The sequence below is a fragment of the Triturus cristatus genome, chromosome 1_2, assembly GCF_964204655.1.
Source record: "Triturus cristatus chromosome 1_2, aTriCri1.1, whole genome shotgun sequence".
Classification (NCBI taxonomy): domain Eukaryota; kingdom Metazoa; phylum Chordata; class Amphibia; order Caudata; family Salamandridae; genus Triturus; species Triturus cristatus.
In genome coordinates, this window is record NC_140580.1 from 591242550 (window position 1) to 591261371 (window position 18822).

The following is an 18822-nucleotide window of genomic DNA, read 5'->3' on the forward strand; positions in this document are numbered from 1 at the left end:
CCAAGATGTACTGGAAGAAGGCCGTGGTGAAGGCAAACAGGTCCCTAGTGTCCTCGGTCTGTTTAACCCCACGGATCCGGATATTATGTCTTCAGGACCGGTTTTCCAGATCCTCCAGTTACGTTTGGATATCCATGTTCTGGTCCCGCAGGCGGATTACCTCTTGCTGAAGCATTGCTGTTTCATTTACCACCGCATCGCTTTTCTCCTCAAGGGTGGCTACCCGTTCTCCGACACCATCAACATCCCTACGCAATTCCTTGATTTCCGCGGCAAATTCGTTTTTCACAGATTGGATGACTTCACGTAAAGTAAGGAACAGAGACTCCAAGAAAGCTTTAGTGATGGGCTCCTCCCCGGTGCTCGGAGGAAATCTGGGGGGCTCAGCGTCAGGCGCCACGCTAGCCATGGAGGCGGGCGACTGGGGACGACCGAAGATATCCTTCAGGGGTTTCACCTTGGTGTGCCTGGGCTTGGACATGCTCTCCCTCCCCTGCCGGTCGCCTGTCGTCGCGTGACCAGAGAGGGCAGAGCCCCTCCTGGGGCTGGTGCAGTCGCCAGGGAGAGTCCGTGAGAGCGCAAGTGGAGGCCCCCTAGATGGACGTGGGTCCCCTGCTAACACCACTGAGTCGCCACGGGCCACGGCCACCTCAAGCCCCGGGGACCCCCGTCCGATGTCCCGGCGTCAGTGCACCGCATCAGCTGAGTCTAGTGCGCGGCCAGGGGCACAGCCGATCAGACCCCCGCTGCCCCAGGAGCCCCGAGGACCAGGCCAGCACCGTGAAAGACCGCGGGGAGGGGTCCCCAGCTGTCCCCGCCAGAGGGGCTGCGCTGTCCAGCCGCGCGACTCCCATGGCCGATGCTCCAAGCCACTATCCCCAGAAAAGCGCCAACAACCACAAGTCAACGAAATGCTGGGGCGCAGCACACCCACATGTCCCGATGCCGATCGTCCCTGCTGCCCAGATTCCGGGACCGGTAGGGCCACTCAGCAACTTGCCACTGTCGCGTTACAAAGCTGGGCTGGCGCCACGCTTACCTGGAGTCCCGGGGCCCCCATCCGAGCCGTCCGCTCCGCCTGTGCTCCGAGGCTTCCAATCGGGGATGCGCTACCTCATGCTCGCCCGGCCCCACTCTCGGGGGGTGCATCTGTGAGGGGCCAAGAGTCTGAGGGGGGGCCGCCCGGACACCGAGGCAGCCCCACGCCGCCGGTATCGTCTCCTAGTCTCTGCCCCCAGCCCCCGGTCCCATCAGCGCCTCTGTAGTTGCAGCCGCTGTTGTGGTAGAACCTCCACACTTGAGGGGCCAGGCATCCGCACCGGCCAGCTCCCGACACCACTGCCACCGCGACACTTCAGTGCCGCTATCTCTGCTCTCCAGGCCCCGTCACCACCGCCTAGGCCTCACATGCCGCACAGGAGCACCGCAGCTCGTAGGGAGGTGTAGGCTGCGCCTCTGAGTAGATCTATGCCCGGGCAGCCTGCCACAGGCGCGCAAGCAGCCCAGGCTCAAGGAAGGCGCTATCTGTTGTCGGAGCCCCCGAAAAGCAACGAAGCCAGCCTCGATGGACCCCGCCGGGGCCCACCACAGTGTCGAGGCCTCACCGCACTGGGGATGCTGGCGCTGGCTCTCCTCGGCTCCGCCGGAGCTCCCGCTCCCGGCTCTTCCGCCGCGGTCGAAGGCCCACCGCGAGACCGGGACACCCCAGGCCAGGAACCCATGTCCCGCCAAGATGATATCACCCCACACGGGCCGTGCTGTGCTACTCCGGGCGGGCGGCAAGCAGGAGCCGACAAAGACGCGTCTTACTGCTCCGCCATCTTGGCCACGCCCCCGGTGAAAAAATTTTAAGTACATCTTCTATGATTTTCCACTACCTGGCAATTTTTATAAAGCAGATGCACAAAATTGACTTCGGCTCTTTTGCATTACGCTAATGAGGAAGTATACAATACTTTCAGAATGAAACATGTCCATGATAAAAAAGTGGAGTACATTTATCAATCCTATAGACTCTTTACCCTGCGAGCAATACACATGCCTATGGATGGCATGGAAAACATACACCAGAAAAACTACAAAACTCATAGGTTTTTCCAGAGAGCAAATAATACTTTTTAAATCACAGAGAATGCAAAAAACCCTCTGAAAATCATATGTGTACGCCCATGCCTGCTGGACATTATATTTTGTGAATTACTCTCTTTTGTCCAGAAATATCCGGATGAAGTTTGCTGCCCAGGGACATAAAAAAGCTGGTAATGCTAAATTTCAAATCCAGACAACCATACTGCTTTTGTTTGAAATGCTTCAAGGGGAGATCAATCAAAATGAAAAAGGAATTTGATAGGGCACATCATGATGGCATGATGGAAGGAATACCATTGGAACTAGCTTTCAAGAGCTTACTGTCATTCTTAGAAGAGAGGGATGAGCAGAATTTCAGTCTCAAAGGAGTTTGACATAGTAAAGAACATTGTACCTTGGTCTGCGTCTGTAGAGTTTGTAAAGCTGATCAACTTGATGAGTGGGAACATCTGAAAACTCCTTTTTAAAGCCTTTGTCTAGGAGCTAGAAAAACAAAAACCATTTGAAAATCAGCTATTACTAATCCAAATTACACTGATATTGAGCAAAATAAGAGTGGTAACATTGATCAACTGTGCACTGAAAACAGAAAAAAAACCTCACCTTATCTTCTGCAACCAAGTAGTCATAGTTCTCTCTGAAAGATTCAACTTGCTCGCGAAATGCCTGAAGTGTTTCTGTACTAATTGCCTTTAAGAGAAAAAACAATTAATTTTTTCTTCCTTTTGCATTCACGTTTCCCACAATTTCTTGTGAATTTGGATTTTGGCAAATTCTGCCATAAACATATAAGCACAAACAAGTGGAAAATGGGGATGACTATAATAGGAAGATAAGGACAATTTCATTTGTATATTCTTTGGGTCTTGATTCAGCAAATAGATGGCCTAATTCTCATTACAGACCACTGAGCAAAGGTAAAATGGGCACGAAACATAGAGATGACTAAATCTTACAGATCAAAGAAGGAACCTGGGCATTTTCACAAAGTGACTTTGATAGGCCTACTGGTAAGAGTGGCCAAATGTGCTTCTGCCTTTAGATGTTGCGTGCACTTCTCTCAACAAGCTGCTGTTGATCCACCGCAGTGGTACTGCGGAGTTACTCGGGGGTGGTGCTCTGTCAGGGTACACAGGTAGGCTTATGGAAATTAATTGGATGCAGCTCAGCGGGTATAGTGATTATTGGTGCATCTTGCTGGACTATATGCGAATAGAAAATTCAGAGTGATTGGAGCCTACGGGCTGCAAGTGACTTCTGCAGTTCAATAGCAGTTTGCTGAGTTAAGTGGCATGGAGTTTCTGCTCAAAGTATTACAGAAGCACCTGTTCTATCTTGCGGAAGCCACAGAACTCTCATATATTCCTCTGAGACCCACCAGTACTCTGTGGCCCATGGAGTCTTTCACGCATTGTTTGCATTGTCACTTCAACTGGACAACTTCCCTGTTTTAGAGAGATTTTACACCTGGCTAGGGGTATCTACGATCACTTCCCAGCCTGTACCTCCTGTAGACTGACACAGGGCGGCGGCAGTCGTAGAGTGGTGCTTAACCCCTGCTTCCTCAAGGTTCCTTGAATCCAAAAGAGCCCTCGAGACTGTTGAAAATTATTTTAAGGAGAAGGAAGGCTCTGTGACTTCGGCACAGACTTACACTTTTAGGGAGCTCAGACAGCCATTGGCATGTCATCTTTATTTACATTTTTCAGACATCCAACAAGGTAGCAACAATGAAATAGGATCTGTACATACTCAACTGAAGGATGTTTGCCCAGCATTGAACAACATTACACAACAGTCCCCATAAGTTAATTTCCAAAATATTGCCACTCCAGGCTCATGCTCCACCTCGTCAACCCTGTTCGTGACCTGTTCTGCCCAGGCACAACTACTTGTGTTCCCCTACAAGTGTGGCTCGTTCTCTCAGAGTTCCCCTTAGTGTTTGGAGCTTTGGGTCTTGGGCCAGTCACCATATGTCTTAAATAAGCTAAGGTTTTCCGTGGCTCAACACTCCTCATTCTGTCCACCATTCGAGTCTGCAACATATCTGCCCAGCTTGTCAAGTCGTCCTCCGCCCTCTCGCCTGTCTGCGTCCTTTTCAGCTGCACTTACTCTGCTGTATCTCATTCAGCCATATTACAGCCCCATTTGGAGACTGGGGGCTGCCTGTTGACAGCCAGTGTATCGCTATTCAGCGCTTGGCCAGTAAGAGAGCCCAGGGTTGCAAATTTATGCTGCATTTTTCCATGCTCGTGTTAGGGGACTAAACTGAGCAAGCAATGCTCTATTTTTGTTGCCAGCCCGAGAAGGGTTGCCCTTTTAAGCTGCAATACTATCTCTGTCCAATATTGTCATAGTTTCCTGCACATTCGCGTCATGTTCAGGGATGTGACGCCATGTTCCCCCACAACTTGGGCACATCGAAGATCGGTTCGGGAAAATTCTCTGTAGTCGATCGGGTGTGAGGTATGTGCGATTGAGATAGCTAAAATGTATTAATTTAGACTGTGCATTGGTCGCAATCTCCTACACCTGTGCGTAGATTGTCGCCCACTCCGTACCTGTCAAAAGGTTGGAAAGTCATTGTCCCAAGTTTGTATGGCATGCATTGGGATCAGGAGTCTGTCATTCTATAGTACTATGTAAAGCAGTGAAACTGGTCTCACCCCTCTGCTCCGTCTATGAGGATATCCAATATAGCAGAGGAGGTCAGTCTCCCTGGAAACCTTGTCCAGATCTTTCAAGTCGTTTGTGCTAGTTTAGCAAAATATAGCAACTGCACAACTCCAAACATCTTGCACGCCATGTGGAATGTCATAAATTTGGCCTTGGGGTGTGTGGCATCTGCCATCTCTCCATGCTGCTAGTGTCATGGTCTCCCGTATGCAAAGGAATGGATGTAGCCAGTCGATCATCGGAGATCTGCTAAATGGGAGGCATTTCAGTACTCTCTTGACAGCCAGTTCCCAGGCCGAGGCCACCTGGCATATCAACATAGTAGTGCTCAGGGGATGGTGTGCTTCTCTCATCAGTCGGATCGGCAGGGCACTTTCTGGTATTGCCTACCCCAAAATTCTGTTTTCCCTATTTGGGCTCCTCTCTCACCACTTCTCTGCATACTGCAGCTGTACTGCAACATACTAAAGTTCCAGATACAGAAATCCCAGATCACCCCTTTCCCCCTGCCCCTCTTATGCACTGCCAGATGCAATCTACTCCTTTTCCCACCAACAGGAAGAGGACCAGCAGGCTATCTACCTCCCGAAAAGAGGAATGCTGGATATATGGAATTTTGTAGCATGTACTAGCAGCGTGGGAGTAGGACCATTTTTGCTAGCGGCACTCTACCCATTACAGAGAGTGATAGAGATTTGCAGAAGCATGTAGAAGAGCTAAGACTCTGCACGATTTTGCCAAGATTGCATGCATAGTGTGATGCTGCAGAGAAGGTCATCCACACCTTCAGGTATCTGAATTTCGATCTTCCCCACAGGAGGTCCAGGGCGGGAAGCTCTGTCTGCTGCATTCCTGCCAATCCCGCCAGGGGGTGTAACTGTGTTCTTCCTTTGCGAATGTGTCACCCTTAGACCTCTGCAAATACTCTGCAAGTATTGGGATAGACTAACAAGGTCGTGCCATGTTGACCAGTACATCGTCCACATGCAATGAGACCACATGCCCCCTGTCTCAACCTATATGCCCCAGAGTTGCATTTCTTGCTCCACCCATACAGTCAGTGACTCCATCGCCAAGATGAACAAGAGGGGGACAACGGCTGTCCCTACCTTGTCCCTCTTTTGACCTTCCAGCTGTGATAAATCAGGCCCCTACAGTAGAATCAATCACCAAAAATTTCAGACAAAGCCCATTATTCTGAGGATCGCAAAGATATACTCTCACCCTATAGTCAAAAGGTTTTTCGATGTTGAGTGCCACTAAGGTGCACTCTTACCTAAACTCCTCTACCGACACCAATGAGTGGAGAAATCTTATATCTGAATGCATCATAAGATGGTAATGACAGTACAGAAGTATTATCCAATATAACAACAACTTCCTTACTCAGTAAAGGAAGAAAAGAAGAATTTGAGGCTCAAAAATATGGCTTTGGGATCAAACTACCACGCATAATCTTCTCAGTCATGATCTTTCTGCAGTTTATGGATCAGCTAACGCTGGCGAAGCTGCTCTGCTGTTCCGCAATGACCCTTTAGTCACTGTGATGTGAAATACTAGAGGAGAGCCTTATTAAGGATTTGCCTCCTCAGCTGACAAAAGAAGAGACTAGAGTGCATACTGAGAGTCACAATCCTCTTTGACAAAGACTCCCAGACTAAGGTAGGTGTTGGTGAAGAGTCCTTATTTGCAACTATACTGCATGGACAACAACTATGAAGGAGGCCATTAGGCCCTGGAGTAATGGAACCCATCAGATTCATGCTCAAAGAATGGACATGTACTTCATTATTTGGCTTAGAGACTGAAATCCCTTCGCAGGTAGAATTGCTTGGTCCGAAGACGTTTCAGTTTCGGCACACAGACACTGAAGCCTTTGTGAAGGCACTCGATCAGAGTGTTGCAAACTAGATGTAGGTGCTCGCAACAGTTCTCTGAAAAATGAGACGTAACCAGCCTACTATGCAGTTAAGGAAGCAGTTTATTTCCTGAATGCAGAAAGGATTGTTACAACTGAAGCAGGATCTATAAATCCCCTGGGAGAAACGTTTATACAAAAGGGTGGACATCTACATTAAAACTGATGACTTCGGAAGGCAAAGTTTACATTTTGCTCCCTTGAATTGTATGGGGATGTAACCAACTGGGAGATTCACAGAGGCCATCTAGTTTTATTTCTGGTATGGCCAACACATTTCTATGCTAATACCACCATGCCAAAACATTCCGTACTGAATTGCACTGGTACCACAGGCTCCCCCAAGTCATGACCTGAGGAGGCAACTGCTTTAGGACTGGCAAGCCAGGAATTGGAGGTTATAGAAATAGCTGTACATTGATGAACCTCACACACTCGATTTTCTACCATCAGTTGAGACCGGAATTGGGGCTAAGACTTTCAGTGCAGTGGATGAAAAGAATATCACTGATTACTGCTTTCTACTTCAACTACTCAAACCCCTGAAATTAAATGAAGTTCTATACAATCCTTATCAATTCAAAAATCTAAAATTCATGTGACGTTTCACCGTAATAACTGCAATACCAAGCAAATCTATGTGTACTAGCAGTTGCCACTTTTGGCACCAAATGCTCTATGACCTCTGTGTGTATCCTTGTCTTCCACCATAAGTTCAGCAGCAAATGGGTCTGCACCAGACCTCGCAAGTGATGTAACCCAGGGAAAAGGCCTATATCTATGATCGCGTTGGCGTCAGCTGCCCAGCCAAGTCTTGACACTCAGGCCAGTCAGCCAGCCATCCATCCATCCAGCCATCCATCCATCATGGCGGCTGGAAATTAGAGGCAGGCTCCAGTGCAAATAATAATACATCACACCTTCTGATATGTGCACCTTGTCCAGCCTACTGCCGGAGTTGCTGCATTATGTTGTCCTCAGCCCGAAGCCACACCTCCAACTGCCAGGCTCTCGCTGGAGGCAACGAGGCTGCTTTCCAATGTATTGAGATCATCCGTCAAGGCAATGCAAGTGCCAGTTCTATGAGTTTAAATCCTGCCTTGTCCAGTTTTCATCAGGCATCAGGTACAACAGGCATGTTTTAGGAGTATTGATGTGGCGTCTATCTGTAACGTGTGTGAGGTAATCGCAGACCTCAGTCGAGAATGTGCGAGGCACTGTACATTGCCATGTCATTTGACATAAGTTTGCATGTTCCTGGCTACAAATGAGGCATGTATGCGGCACAGTTTTGAACATCCTGTGCAGTCGCGTTGGGGTCAGGTAGGAACGATGAACATAGTTGAACTGCAGTAATTTTAATCCACCAGTTTCTGAGACCTGTGGTATGTGACTTAAGATTCTACTCCAGTCTGCATCAGTAAGGTCCAACTGTAAGTCCCACCACCTGACCCAGAGCTGTGTACATGGTGGTGATCCCTTGCCTTGTGGGGTTCCATGTCAACAATGGTGTTGGGCTCCCAACTCATGCCCTCTCCAGTGCTGCGTGCATTAAAAACTGTCCAGGAAGGATGCTATAAAGCTCCCACAGCCCATCCAAGAACAGCCGACACACAATGGCAAATGACGTGCAACACCACTGAGATGTGTGCTGTCGCCCCCACCATTGCGAAGGCAGAGAGACACCATATCCGGTGAGGACCCTGTCCCGCTGCATCGTTAGCAGAGGTATTAGAAACACCCGGAACAGGAGCGACACTCCTGCGCACCGGGGCCTGCCCCAGCACATTGCCCAGCACACGCACCCCGTAACTCCGGGCCACAGATATTGTGCCTCGAACGGTGTCTCGTCATCAGTTACTGCAGCTGTCCTGCTAAGTAGTATAGCTCATAGTCCCTGGCTCCCAGGCCCGCACTGCCATCGGTGGATACAATGTTTACAGCGCCACACAACACCTACCCGAAATTATGGACAATTCAGGTCAGAAAACTATTAGCATAGTTCTCGGAACACCGCTCTGGTGAGCATCAGGAGTACATTGGCAATCACATACAGTAGGCATGACAGAGCCACTATTTTTGCCAAGGCTATGAAACCCATTGGCGATAGCGGCAGTGTCCGCCAAAAGGCGCAAGGAGGCCAGCACCCTGTCCAGGTTGCCCTCACTTATGTTCGCAGGGTCTCGAAGTAACACTTTTGAGTGCGTTTATATTTTGTAGTAAGTTTACTACTTTCGCTATTCACAAACTCCAAGGGTACACTTACTAAAAAAGTGTAATTTATATGTCTCCATCCCCAGAGTAAAGCAATTGCCTTATTCTTGTGTGGGTGGGTGACTTCCCTCCCTAAACCCCTCTTACTCCTCCCTATTCCCATTCCCTTTATTAATAAGTCTTCCCTTTTCCCTGCCACATTTACTCCTAAAATGTATTCTTACATGGGTGAATACTCCACAGTCGTTGTGGAGAACTCCACAAATATAAGAATAGGCAAAATGTACATTTTGTAGAGCTACAAAACGTACTACAAAGTGCATTTTGAGAATCAGATCCAATAAGAGTCAAAATTGCTCCCATCAAGCAAATGCACTGCAGTATTAGTAATACTGAACATGTAAGTAGCACATATCACAAAGAAGTGTTCTCCTAGCAGTTATTGGTACAATGCCATAGATATTAATGATCCTGGAAAGATTAAAGACACTGGACCAAGGTTTTCCGAAGAACTCATTATTCTACCTGGCCAAAATAATATTTGACTTTCATATCAATCAGACAATATCACTTAAAAATATCTTTCTGAGGCATACTTCGCCAAAGGGAGCTCTCCATATAGTAGATTTGAAGAGGTCTTTAAATTGTAAATGGATAAAACTCAATCCATTAGCCATGCCAAAAAACAAATTGTAAATTATGGAGCAGTCCATACTGGGCTTGCTTCTTGTAAGCAAATTATACCTAAATGGATAGTTTCCTGTGTTATTAGATGTTACCACAAGGCTAACAAACTCCTTCCAGTTAAACCTAATGTTCATTGTACATGTAGCAGAGCAGGTATTGCTGCCTTGAAACAAAATGCGCCAGTCCCATATATTTACAAAGCAACAACTAGGAGATTAAGATGATGTTTATTTATAAAGCGCACACAAATACCCTAAACAGTTAGAAAAGGGAAAACAGCATTTACTAAACTAATCAAGCTTTCAAAGACATATGAAATTTGGTGTGATTAAATTCAGAAGGAAGTGGTTGTGGGGGGGAAGAGGGGGTACAATTAAGTGGCATGGTAAGAAAATTCCCTGCCGCCCATGTGAGCATGTTTAGCGCAAAGAATGTCTAACAGAAGTGTCAAAAAATCGTGACTGATCTACTATGGACATATTTCTTAAATCTAGAGTCAAATACAGTAAAAGAGGCGCTCTTGTGATTTGACACCCTATGATGATCTCCAACTACCACCATTTTAACTGACTTTAGTGTGTTATTTTACCTTAACCTGGTTATATGAGACGGTCCTGTATATGCCTGCTTTTCTTCTGTCTTGTAATCTTGCTGTCCTTTAGTGAGAGCTGTCACGGAAACATTTATATTATAAGTGTTTACTATTGGCTTTGACATGGTCTCATGTCATCTTGCTTTCTGACTTTGCTTTGCTTCTGCGTGCACAGAATTATGAGTTCTTACTATTGGCTTTGACATGGCCTCATGTCTGATTTTGCCTTGCTCCTGCCTACGCAGCAGTGCTTGCGATTCACATTCAAGTTCATTCTGCTCCTCACTTGTTTTTCGCTCCTCACCGACCAGAGAAAACTGGATATTATCTGTGGAATGTGCATACTCTGCCTCGGAGCCATAATACAGGGGCCTGGTCAGCCACTGTTTTTGGCCTGGACGCAGACTGGTACAAGCCAGCTCATTCTTTCTAATGAGAAAGGGGGCGAGGTTTGCTAGAAGCTTCGCCTCACATTGAATAGTATTAAAGCTAGAGGCTTTGGCAGCCCAAGCGGAAGTTCACCACAGAATAGACGTATTGCTGTAGATTGGTGATGAAATTTGAGTCCTGACTGGTACTTCTTCCTGGGCTGTTGAAAGGGCTTCTCCAGCTGACGATGGAAAGAATGTTGCATAGCCAGTCAGTGAGGTGTTCCTAACCATTTCTACTTTATTCTATTGTATCCTATTTGTATATAATCTCTACTCCTTGCTACTTGTACATATTGCATTCTATTTTGATTGTTTATTTCAATTGTCCTTTTGATATTTGAGAGTCTGCCATGATTAATATACATTGGGCCTGCCTTTTTAAAATGTTGAAAAAAACAAATAGTGTGTTATTTTAAATGCACCAGAATTTGTTTTCTTGCCCTGCCTTAGGAAGTGCTGTGCAAAGTGTATTTTTAAAGGTGCAGTGGTAAAAAGTACCCCGCCTTGGGTGAGTGCTGGGCCTTTCATCAGCCTAAGGGGGTGTTGGGGTTTTGGGTGAGGCTTGATGGTGAGCAGCCACATTCATTACATCTTGCTTATAAAAATCAATGTCCGCAATACCCGCTTGCTTGGAAATTAACACGCATATTCACCGGAAGCCATTGTAAGGTTCTGCGAGACTGTGTAAACCAAACAGGCCACCCAAAACACTAACTATCCAGGTTTGGGCCCATTATAAAGAGTAAGAGACTTTGAAGGTAGGCCACGACATAGGGCATTGCAGTGGTCCAGGTGAGAGAGAATGGTTTCTTTGATAACCAACCTCGAGGCATACGCTGGCAACAAAGCAAGAACTTTGAAACTCATGCATAGTAAAAAAAATCTGAAAATAATGATGACATTGCATTAAATTGTTTCTCCAAGGTGAGCTCACGGTCACTAAGAAAGGCAAACTTTTTTGCTGAGTGCACAGGGCTGGAGGAGTTCCCTATTGTTAAAGGTCACCTTTGGGCATGTGCGTGAAGGACAAAAGGCCAAAGGTAAGAATCTGTCTTATCCCCTTTTAACTTTAGGGAATTCATGCACATCCAGTGAACTACCAAAACCAGGGCGGCATGAAAATGAATAGCCGCAGCAGATTTATCCACCGCGTAGATTACATTTTGCATGTCATGCACTATCACATTAAGGAAAGACCACAAATTTGAATCAGTTTGGCTAGTGGAGCGATATAGATATTGAATAGTGTGGGGATCAGCGGCGAGCCTCGAAAGACCCCACATGGTGCCACCCTACTTTAAGAAGAAAGGAAGGTATGATTAACAGTTTTAATCCTATTGCATCGGTGCATACATTTGCCAAAACATTAATTAATTGCCTCAGACTGCAGAATGTATAATCTGGTGGTTCAGACACCCTTGCACAATTTATTTGCCTAGATACTTTTATCCCTTTGAGTTCACCTTTGGAATCCCTGCTCCAGTGTTGTGCATAACACAGCTTGCTTTTCTATTCTAGGGTTTAAAGATAGCAGAGAGAGTCCCATCACAGAGAAAGAAAGGTTACTTGCCTGTAATACTAGTCCTCTATTATTGGTATTCTCTCAGAATCCCTTAAAAACTGCCAGCCCCACTGTCTTTCCTGAATGCGCTGGCGAATAGGCTGTAAAATTCAGAAGCCTTCCACTGAATCTCCTTCAAAAGGAGCTTCCCAGCCCTTCATGATGGGAAGGTGGGAAGCCACAGAATCCCTTGAAAGGAGTATCAAATTAGCACAATGTGTGCTCATCTGTTAGAGACCACATTTTCCCTTTATTTGGGGTTTTAAATAAAAGGTGTTAGTTCAGTAGTACTTTCAGCCAAATGCACTATTTTGGTAATTTGGTTTTTAGAAACAAAAAAGAGAGTTTAGAAAATGTTGCCTTTTTATTGGGATGTATTTCTACGTTAAAAGATTTTGAAAAAATTGTTTTCTGGGGATCCCGCACGTACAAACATTTTACTTTTTATGGGTGTCCGAGTTGAGAGAAAATCATGACAAAGAATATTTGTTTTCGGGCAGCAAGAGAAGCATCTGTCGCAGAGTTTGGAGCTGAAGAAAGCAGGATTCTGGAAAACTAAAGTAGATCTGAGATTACAAAATCAGAAAGGTTCGAACATGTTTTTCTTTTGAACTACAGTATGCAGCAATTTTGTCTGCGAATAGGAACCAGGATTCAAGCAAATGGTTTGCAACACATTACAGAAGGATATAAGGGAGGGTAGCAAGCTTGTGGGAAGGAACGTGTTCAATTCAAGGGACAGCATAAAATCCACAGGAGGACTGTAAGAGTACACAAGCATTCCTGGATGTATTTTATAGAAAATTTGTTTAGCTTATGTATACCGCAAGGTTTCTTGGCGCTGAGGTACTTAAGAGGTAAGACAGTCAAGAAACTTCCAAATAGAAGTTACACTAGCTGATACACCTGTCTAAAGTTCAAGTAATCTGAAGACTGCAGAGGGGGGTAAGAACTCCAGATCAGCAGAGCCTGCATAGAGAAGGTGATGCCACCCATTCTTTTCTTGCTATACTTGCAAATGGACAGGAGTTTCAGGAAAGAAAAGTGAAGCCTCCAGTTTGGGATGTATTTCTTGAGTCTAGATTTTATGAACGAGAAACCTTCGTCAGAAAATAACTTAAAGGTAATGCAACTTATTTTGAAGATGATCCTTTGCTCTAAAGGGAGCGAAGGAAGGTCCCTCAAAGATGGGGTTAGGTGGCAATTTCTAGGCTGTTTATAAATTAGGTGCGCTGCTTGGTTCTTAACAATCTGGAGATTACTAAGTAAAAATGTAGGTAGGCCGTCAAAAGATGGCCAAAGCCACCACCACTTGTGTCAAGGCATCAAAAGCAAGAAACAGGTTCAATTACTGATCGTAGCTGAGGTCTTAAGGATAGCTCATTATTGAGCAAGACCCCCAGGCTTTTAGCCAATTTCTTAGGCGGTGGCGCGTTCCCCATTTCAATGGGCCAGAAGGAGTCATTCCAAATGTCTATTTTACTGCTCAGGATGACAGTGAGGTATGGGGGGGCTGGGGTTCCTTTAAAAAACATGGAGTGCATCCTTACCAGTGAGTGGCAGAGGCTAATGGGTTGTTATTGACAATTATATGAAAAGGAAGTTTGTGGCCAACATTGGTAATACTCACTAGTGGCAAATACAAGGTTATGCCCAGACAAATGGGTGCACATATGTATTAAAAAATGCTCTGCTGACAGAACAGCCTCGAGGCACACCAAGCGGAAAGCAATTAGAGAGGAAAATGGATATCAATCGAAGGGCAAAAGCTTGAGCCCCCTTTTTGAAAGCAACTGATTAGGAGATTATAAACAATAATAGATCAGAGGACAAATCTACCAAAATGGAGATATAGACGAGATGCTTGAAATTTTGAGGACAGTCTAATCTGAAGACTATTGCATCTCTCCTGACAGGAGACCATTTCCCAAAAATCATACCAAAAGTTCCATCTTTCCTCCTGCGGCCTAGTACAATTAAAAGTGCAAGTCTTGTGGCCACAAAATGAAGCATAAGGCAACTTTATTAGTGGGCCGGACACTCACATTCCTATCTCTTCCCCCCAAAATCACTCCATGTCTTTTTGAGTCAGGTATGGGTTATTGGATGTCTTGGTCATCAGGATGTTATCTTTTTAGAACTGAAGGCAGGAGCAATGTTGTTGCCTGCCCTCAGTATACAAAGAGTTCATCCTGGAAATTGATTATTTCTGTGTTCCTACCACTGGCAAAGGGGTGTTGAATGCGACGAGTTGCCCAAGAAAAGACGGTATTCCATGTTTAGTTTGCATTTTTTTAAGTATTTGGAGATTTTTTTATTTTTTTTTACTTTTCCAAACATAGGATAGGAGTTGTAATAGTAAATAACCCCCCTGACTATTTTGGGAAATGTGCTTTCGAGCTAAATTTAGCAGTTTAAAAAACATGTCAGGTGACATAATCTGATAAAAACCCTTACTTTCTGCTTCCGCAAGTTGTCAAGGAAAAAATGAAGTTGCTCTTCTCTTGTGCATAACTCTTCATCATTAAGGATCGCGAAAATAAGGCTATTGATTTTCAGTTCCTCCTGTTAAAAGGGTACAAGGATAAAAATCAGTGCCACTACCTGAGAATGCTTTGAGAAAACCCAAGGGACAAACAATGCCTACCTGGTAGATGACCATCTCGCACTTCACTTTTTTAAAGAAGAGTTTTGTCAAGTTTTCATCAAAGCTCGAAGTTGCGTCTCTAATAGTAGCTTGGTGCTTTTTTAATTCTGCTTCTAATATCTGAAAAAAAATAGGAAAAGCATGACTAAGTGAAGCACTTCTTCACCTGATTACAGAACCTTACCTTGCTGAAGTATATGCTCTTCGGCCAAGAAGATGTTGTTCTAGTCAAGCTAGGTTATCAGTCACATAGAAATACAACAACAAAAATAGAGAGCAGGCAGCACCAGTTGTGTGGAGCACAATGAGACGGCCTTCTTGTGATCACTGGGATGGCCTAGCAAGACCGCTATGTATAAAAATAGAACAGTTAAATCAATCACATAATGGCCAACTATTTTTTTTGCTGTCTTGTAACAGACAGATTTAGAGGACGGTCACAGACCGCATTGTAAGCAATGCTTTAACACATATTTAAAGTAGGCTTTGGGTCTGCCCCTTGCTCATGAGTGGATGGCATTACTGCCCATTTCAATTCTCTGCTTCTGATTTGATAGCTTTCCTATCTAGTTTTGCATTTGTTCCACCCAGGAGCATTTAGATTTCACCATGACTTTGATTGGTTGAGTTTATCCTTATACTGATGACTCCAGGGAACTAGCTTCCTTTTCTCTGTACCTAGAGCCTTCAATTTTAGCACCCAAGGGGGGCTCATTGACTCTTATTCCTTCCCATTGTGTATATAGGTGCTTGTCTCCCCCTTCCTTCTGACAACACCCAAGTCACGCTTCCTTGTTATCTGTTTATCTCCACCTTCTTTGCCAACACCAAACCCTGCTGTTCACTGTTTCTTTGTAATCCTCAGATACCAAGTGGCTTCTTTCTCATGCCCTCCTCTTTCAGTCTGTCCCTCTTCCTGCCTCCCCTCTCCATGTACGCTGAGGTCCAGTTTCTCTGCCTTGTCCAGTCTCTCTCTGCTCCAGTCTCTCCCCCGCCTCCCTACTCGATCTTCCTCTTGTCACGATTGTCCTTTTTGCAACCAAGCCTTACAAACAATATCTGGGAGGGTGCAATTTTTATCACATTACTCCTAATTAGATATGTGTGTAACAGCAATTTCTGCACATATCGTAACATGCAGTAATTGAAGAATATGTGCATGACAACACTTGGGAGAATCAAAGGGGGAAATTAAGAGGAAGATGTTGGGGACATTTAATTTCCCATTAACTATGAGGTTAAGTGAGGGAAAGTTTAGGCTAGAGAACTCTGATATATATATTTTTGCTTAACACATCAGGATTCTTCAGACATGTATAGAGCAAATTTTCTGTGTCTCTATTTTCCCTTTGTGGCAATATTGTGCTTGTGGCACACTTTCCTTTGCCTGCTTTTGACTGTGGCACATTTGTTTGTAACACTGTTTTACTAAAATGTATGAAGTCACTTACCTTCAACCACATACCCACTTACCCTCCCACCTTAATCTTTTCCACTCACATTTATCCACCACTCCATATTCACCCAATCACTCACATTCACCCATCTGATTATTCATGGATTTACCAATGCATGCAACACACACTAGTCCGTCAATTACCAAGTACTTTCAGTAATAAAAGGCGAGACATACTGGCTTTACATTTGATTTGTGTATTTCGTGTGCTCGCCTGACCCACACGCCATACAAACGTCAAACCTATTACCATTGCCAATGCCTGTTTTGGAAAAGTTTGTGCAGCATGCTTTAAATGCAGGAACAATCCTGCTCATAAAACAAGCTATTGACCAAATATCCAACGTTAATAAAAGCTCTCTTTTTCCACTCTGTCTAACAGTGTTGCTAAGTAGTGAGTTGACTGGCTTTACCAATGCTTGTTTCATTTTACCCAGTGCAGGCAAAAAGTACTTAAGTTAGAGCAGACATATGGGTACATGCTGGAGCTTTACAGAGAAGCAAAATCAATAAATCCCACTGCTTCAACTCACTCTAGGGAGCAAGGGTACTGCAAACTGCTGGATGCGCAGAAGTGGCGGATTAGAAATGCTGGGAAACTGAGGTGTAGGTTACTGCCATATTTGTCCCATGACCTATAATGCTATTGCAGCAGCGATAAAAAATATATATATATTTTTTAAAACAAAAGGTAAGAAGTAGAAAAAAATATTCAGATGGTTTTAAATGGAAACCCAGGAGGTGGAAACTGCATTGACTTACGAGGTCTAGGACTGTTCTGATCTTTAACCAGAGAAACTGATTCTGGGCAGACGTCATTGAACCTGGCCTAAAACTGTATATTCAGTGCTCATTTAGGTCTCTCTTCTGAGCCTTCTGGTCCTGCTGCACACAGAGTCTCGCCTGAGTACTACAAGCTCCTGAAGGAATCTGGTCAACAGCTCTGGGGCAGAGACTTGATGAAGGGCCAACAGCCTGAACTGGTTTTGGAAATTCTTTATGTACGAACTGGCTACTGAAATGTAAAAATATATATTCTTTTAGGAGCAGGGGAGATCCTTGATAAACACTTGGAGCAATCGGTGCCAAAGAGTCCATACGGAGAGGCTCGCTTCTCTATATACACAATGTTACGAAGATCCAGGCCAGGCCCCGATTTCCCCTTCACATTTGGTTTCCAAGGCCATTTGAGATAACGCTACTATTACTGCTCTGTAGTGTAAAATGCTCAAGTGCCCGCTGTAAAAGAACACGCTTGGTCTTTCACCTCAGAGAATGATTATCTGAGGTTGATGAAGATCACTTGAGATGGATTTTGTCGCCTGGATTGATCACCTACAAATCCAGTCACTCTCACTGGGTCAGAAGAGAAAAAACAGGAGCAGCAATGTCGGCCTCTTTTACTTGATATTTATTTGGACTTTATAGCATGAAAGATACCACTAGAATCAGTTTCAAATTGAAGCCATTAATCAACAGGAGTTTTCCCTCTGCATCATCCCAGGTGGAATCATGCCTGGCATCAGTCTAAGAAGAGATAAATACTGATTAAAATCTACCTCTGGAATTTCCTCTATCACACGGGTAGAATAGTCCAAGACATTCTACCAGCTCATCATCCATAGTTGTATGGGAGGAATAAGGGCATACAGTGCTCTCCAAAAAGGGGCTCTATTGTGGCACCCTCTGTGGTGTTCACCTCGCTTCAGGTAGTTCCCATGAAGTTAGACAAATCTTCTTATGACGTTAGCATCAGTCCTACATTCACCGGTTCTCTCAGATGGGTTCTCCATTTCACAGTTTTTCTGATTATTTATTAGCTCTATTCAGAATTTAGGGTGCTTCCTAAGTATTCTGGGGGTGGAGATTTCTTTCTCATCAGAACCATTCATGACTGAGAGTTCTGTAAATTTAAAGATATGGAAATATAAGTGGGAAATATAAAGTCATACAACTACTGAGTATGGGAAAATCTATGACTTCTGTTTCTTTCCCAGGTAACAGCACCCAAGATACATGCCTTTAAAATCTAAAAATGTGACTTGCATAAAAGAACAGCGTGTCCTGTCCTTTGGCACCTCGTTCACAGAGCTGAACCCAGGCAAGCCCACCCTAAGGACAGGCTCTGCACCTAGACTAGCGGAGCTCTTCCTGGTGCAGGAACTGTAGAAGGGTAGAGGGTCTAGGTGGTGGACCCTACACTAATACACTGGCAAGGGATTGTGAGAAATCAAGTCAGTCCCAACTGACAATCGCTCAAAAACATATATAAACAGAGTCTTCCAGCACATTGGTTTTCAAATAAAATTGAATGAAAGGGGCAATTCAGTGTAAAGAAAAATGTACTCTTTGCCCAATCCTCCATCTTTATCAATAAGCAACAATAGGCATTCTAAAAATGTTTTTCTTTGTAAATGTTAGTTGAGGTTATTAGTTCTATTGTGACATTGTTTAATGATGGCCTCTCAGAGAAAAAGTTTACCTTTCTCAATAGTCATTTGGTGTACCAAAAGTCCTATTTCAATGTTCAATGCTTAGCTCCTTCCAGGGAT

The 18822-nt window shown here is 44.7% G+C and overlaps 1 protein-coding gene across 1 annotated transcript in view; it reads right to left on the bottom strand.

Moving 5' to 3' along the window:
• Positions 1-18822, bottom strand: part of CFAP43 (cilia and flagella associated protein 43) — a 638428-nt gene that overhangs the window by 110304 nt on the left and 509302 nt on the right. The window contains exons 28-31 of the mRNA XM_085607024.1: positions 14815-14934; positions 14625-14732; positions 2692-2778; positions 2483-2571 (exon numbers count right to left, since the gene is read on the bottom strand). Coding sequence (XP_085463150.1) covers positions 2483-2571; positions 2692-2778; positions 14625-14732; positions 14815-14934 — 404 coding nt within the window. The remainder of the gene's footprint in view (positions 1-2482; positions 2572-2691; positions 2779-14624; positions 14733-14814; positions 14935-18822) is intronic.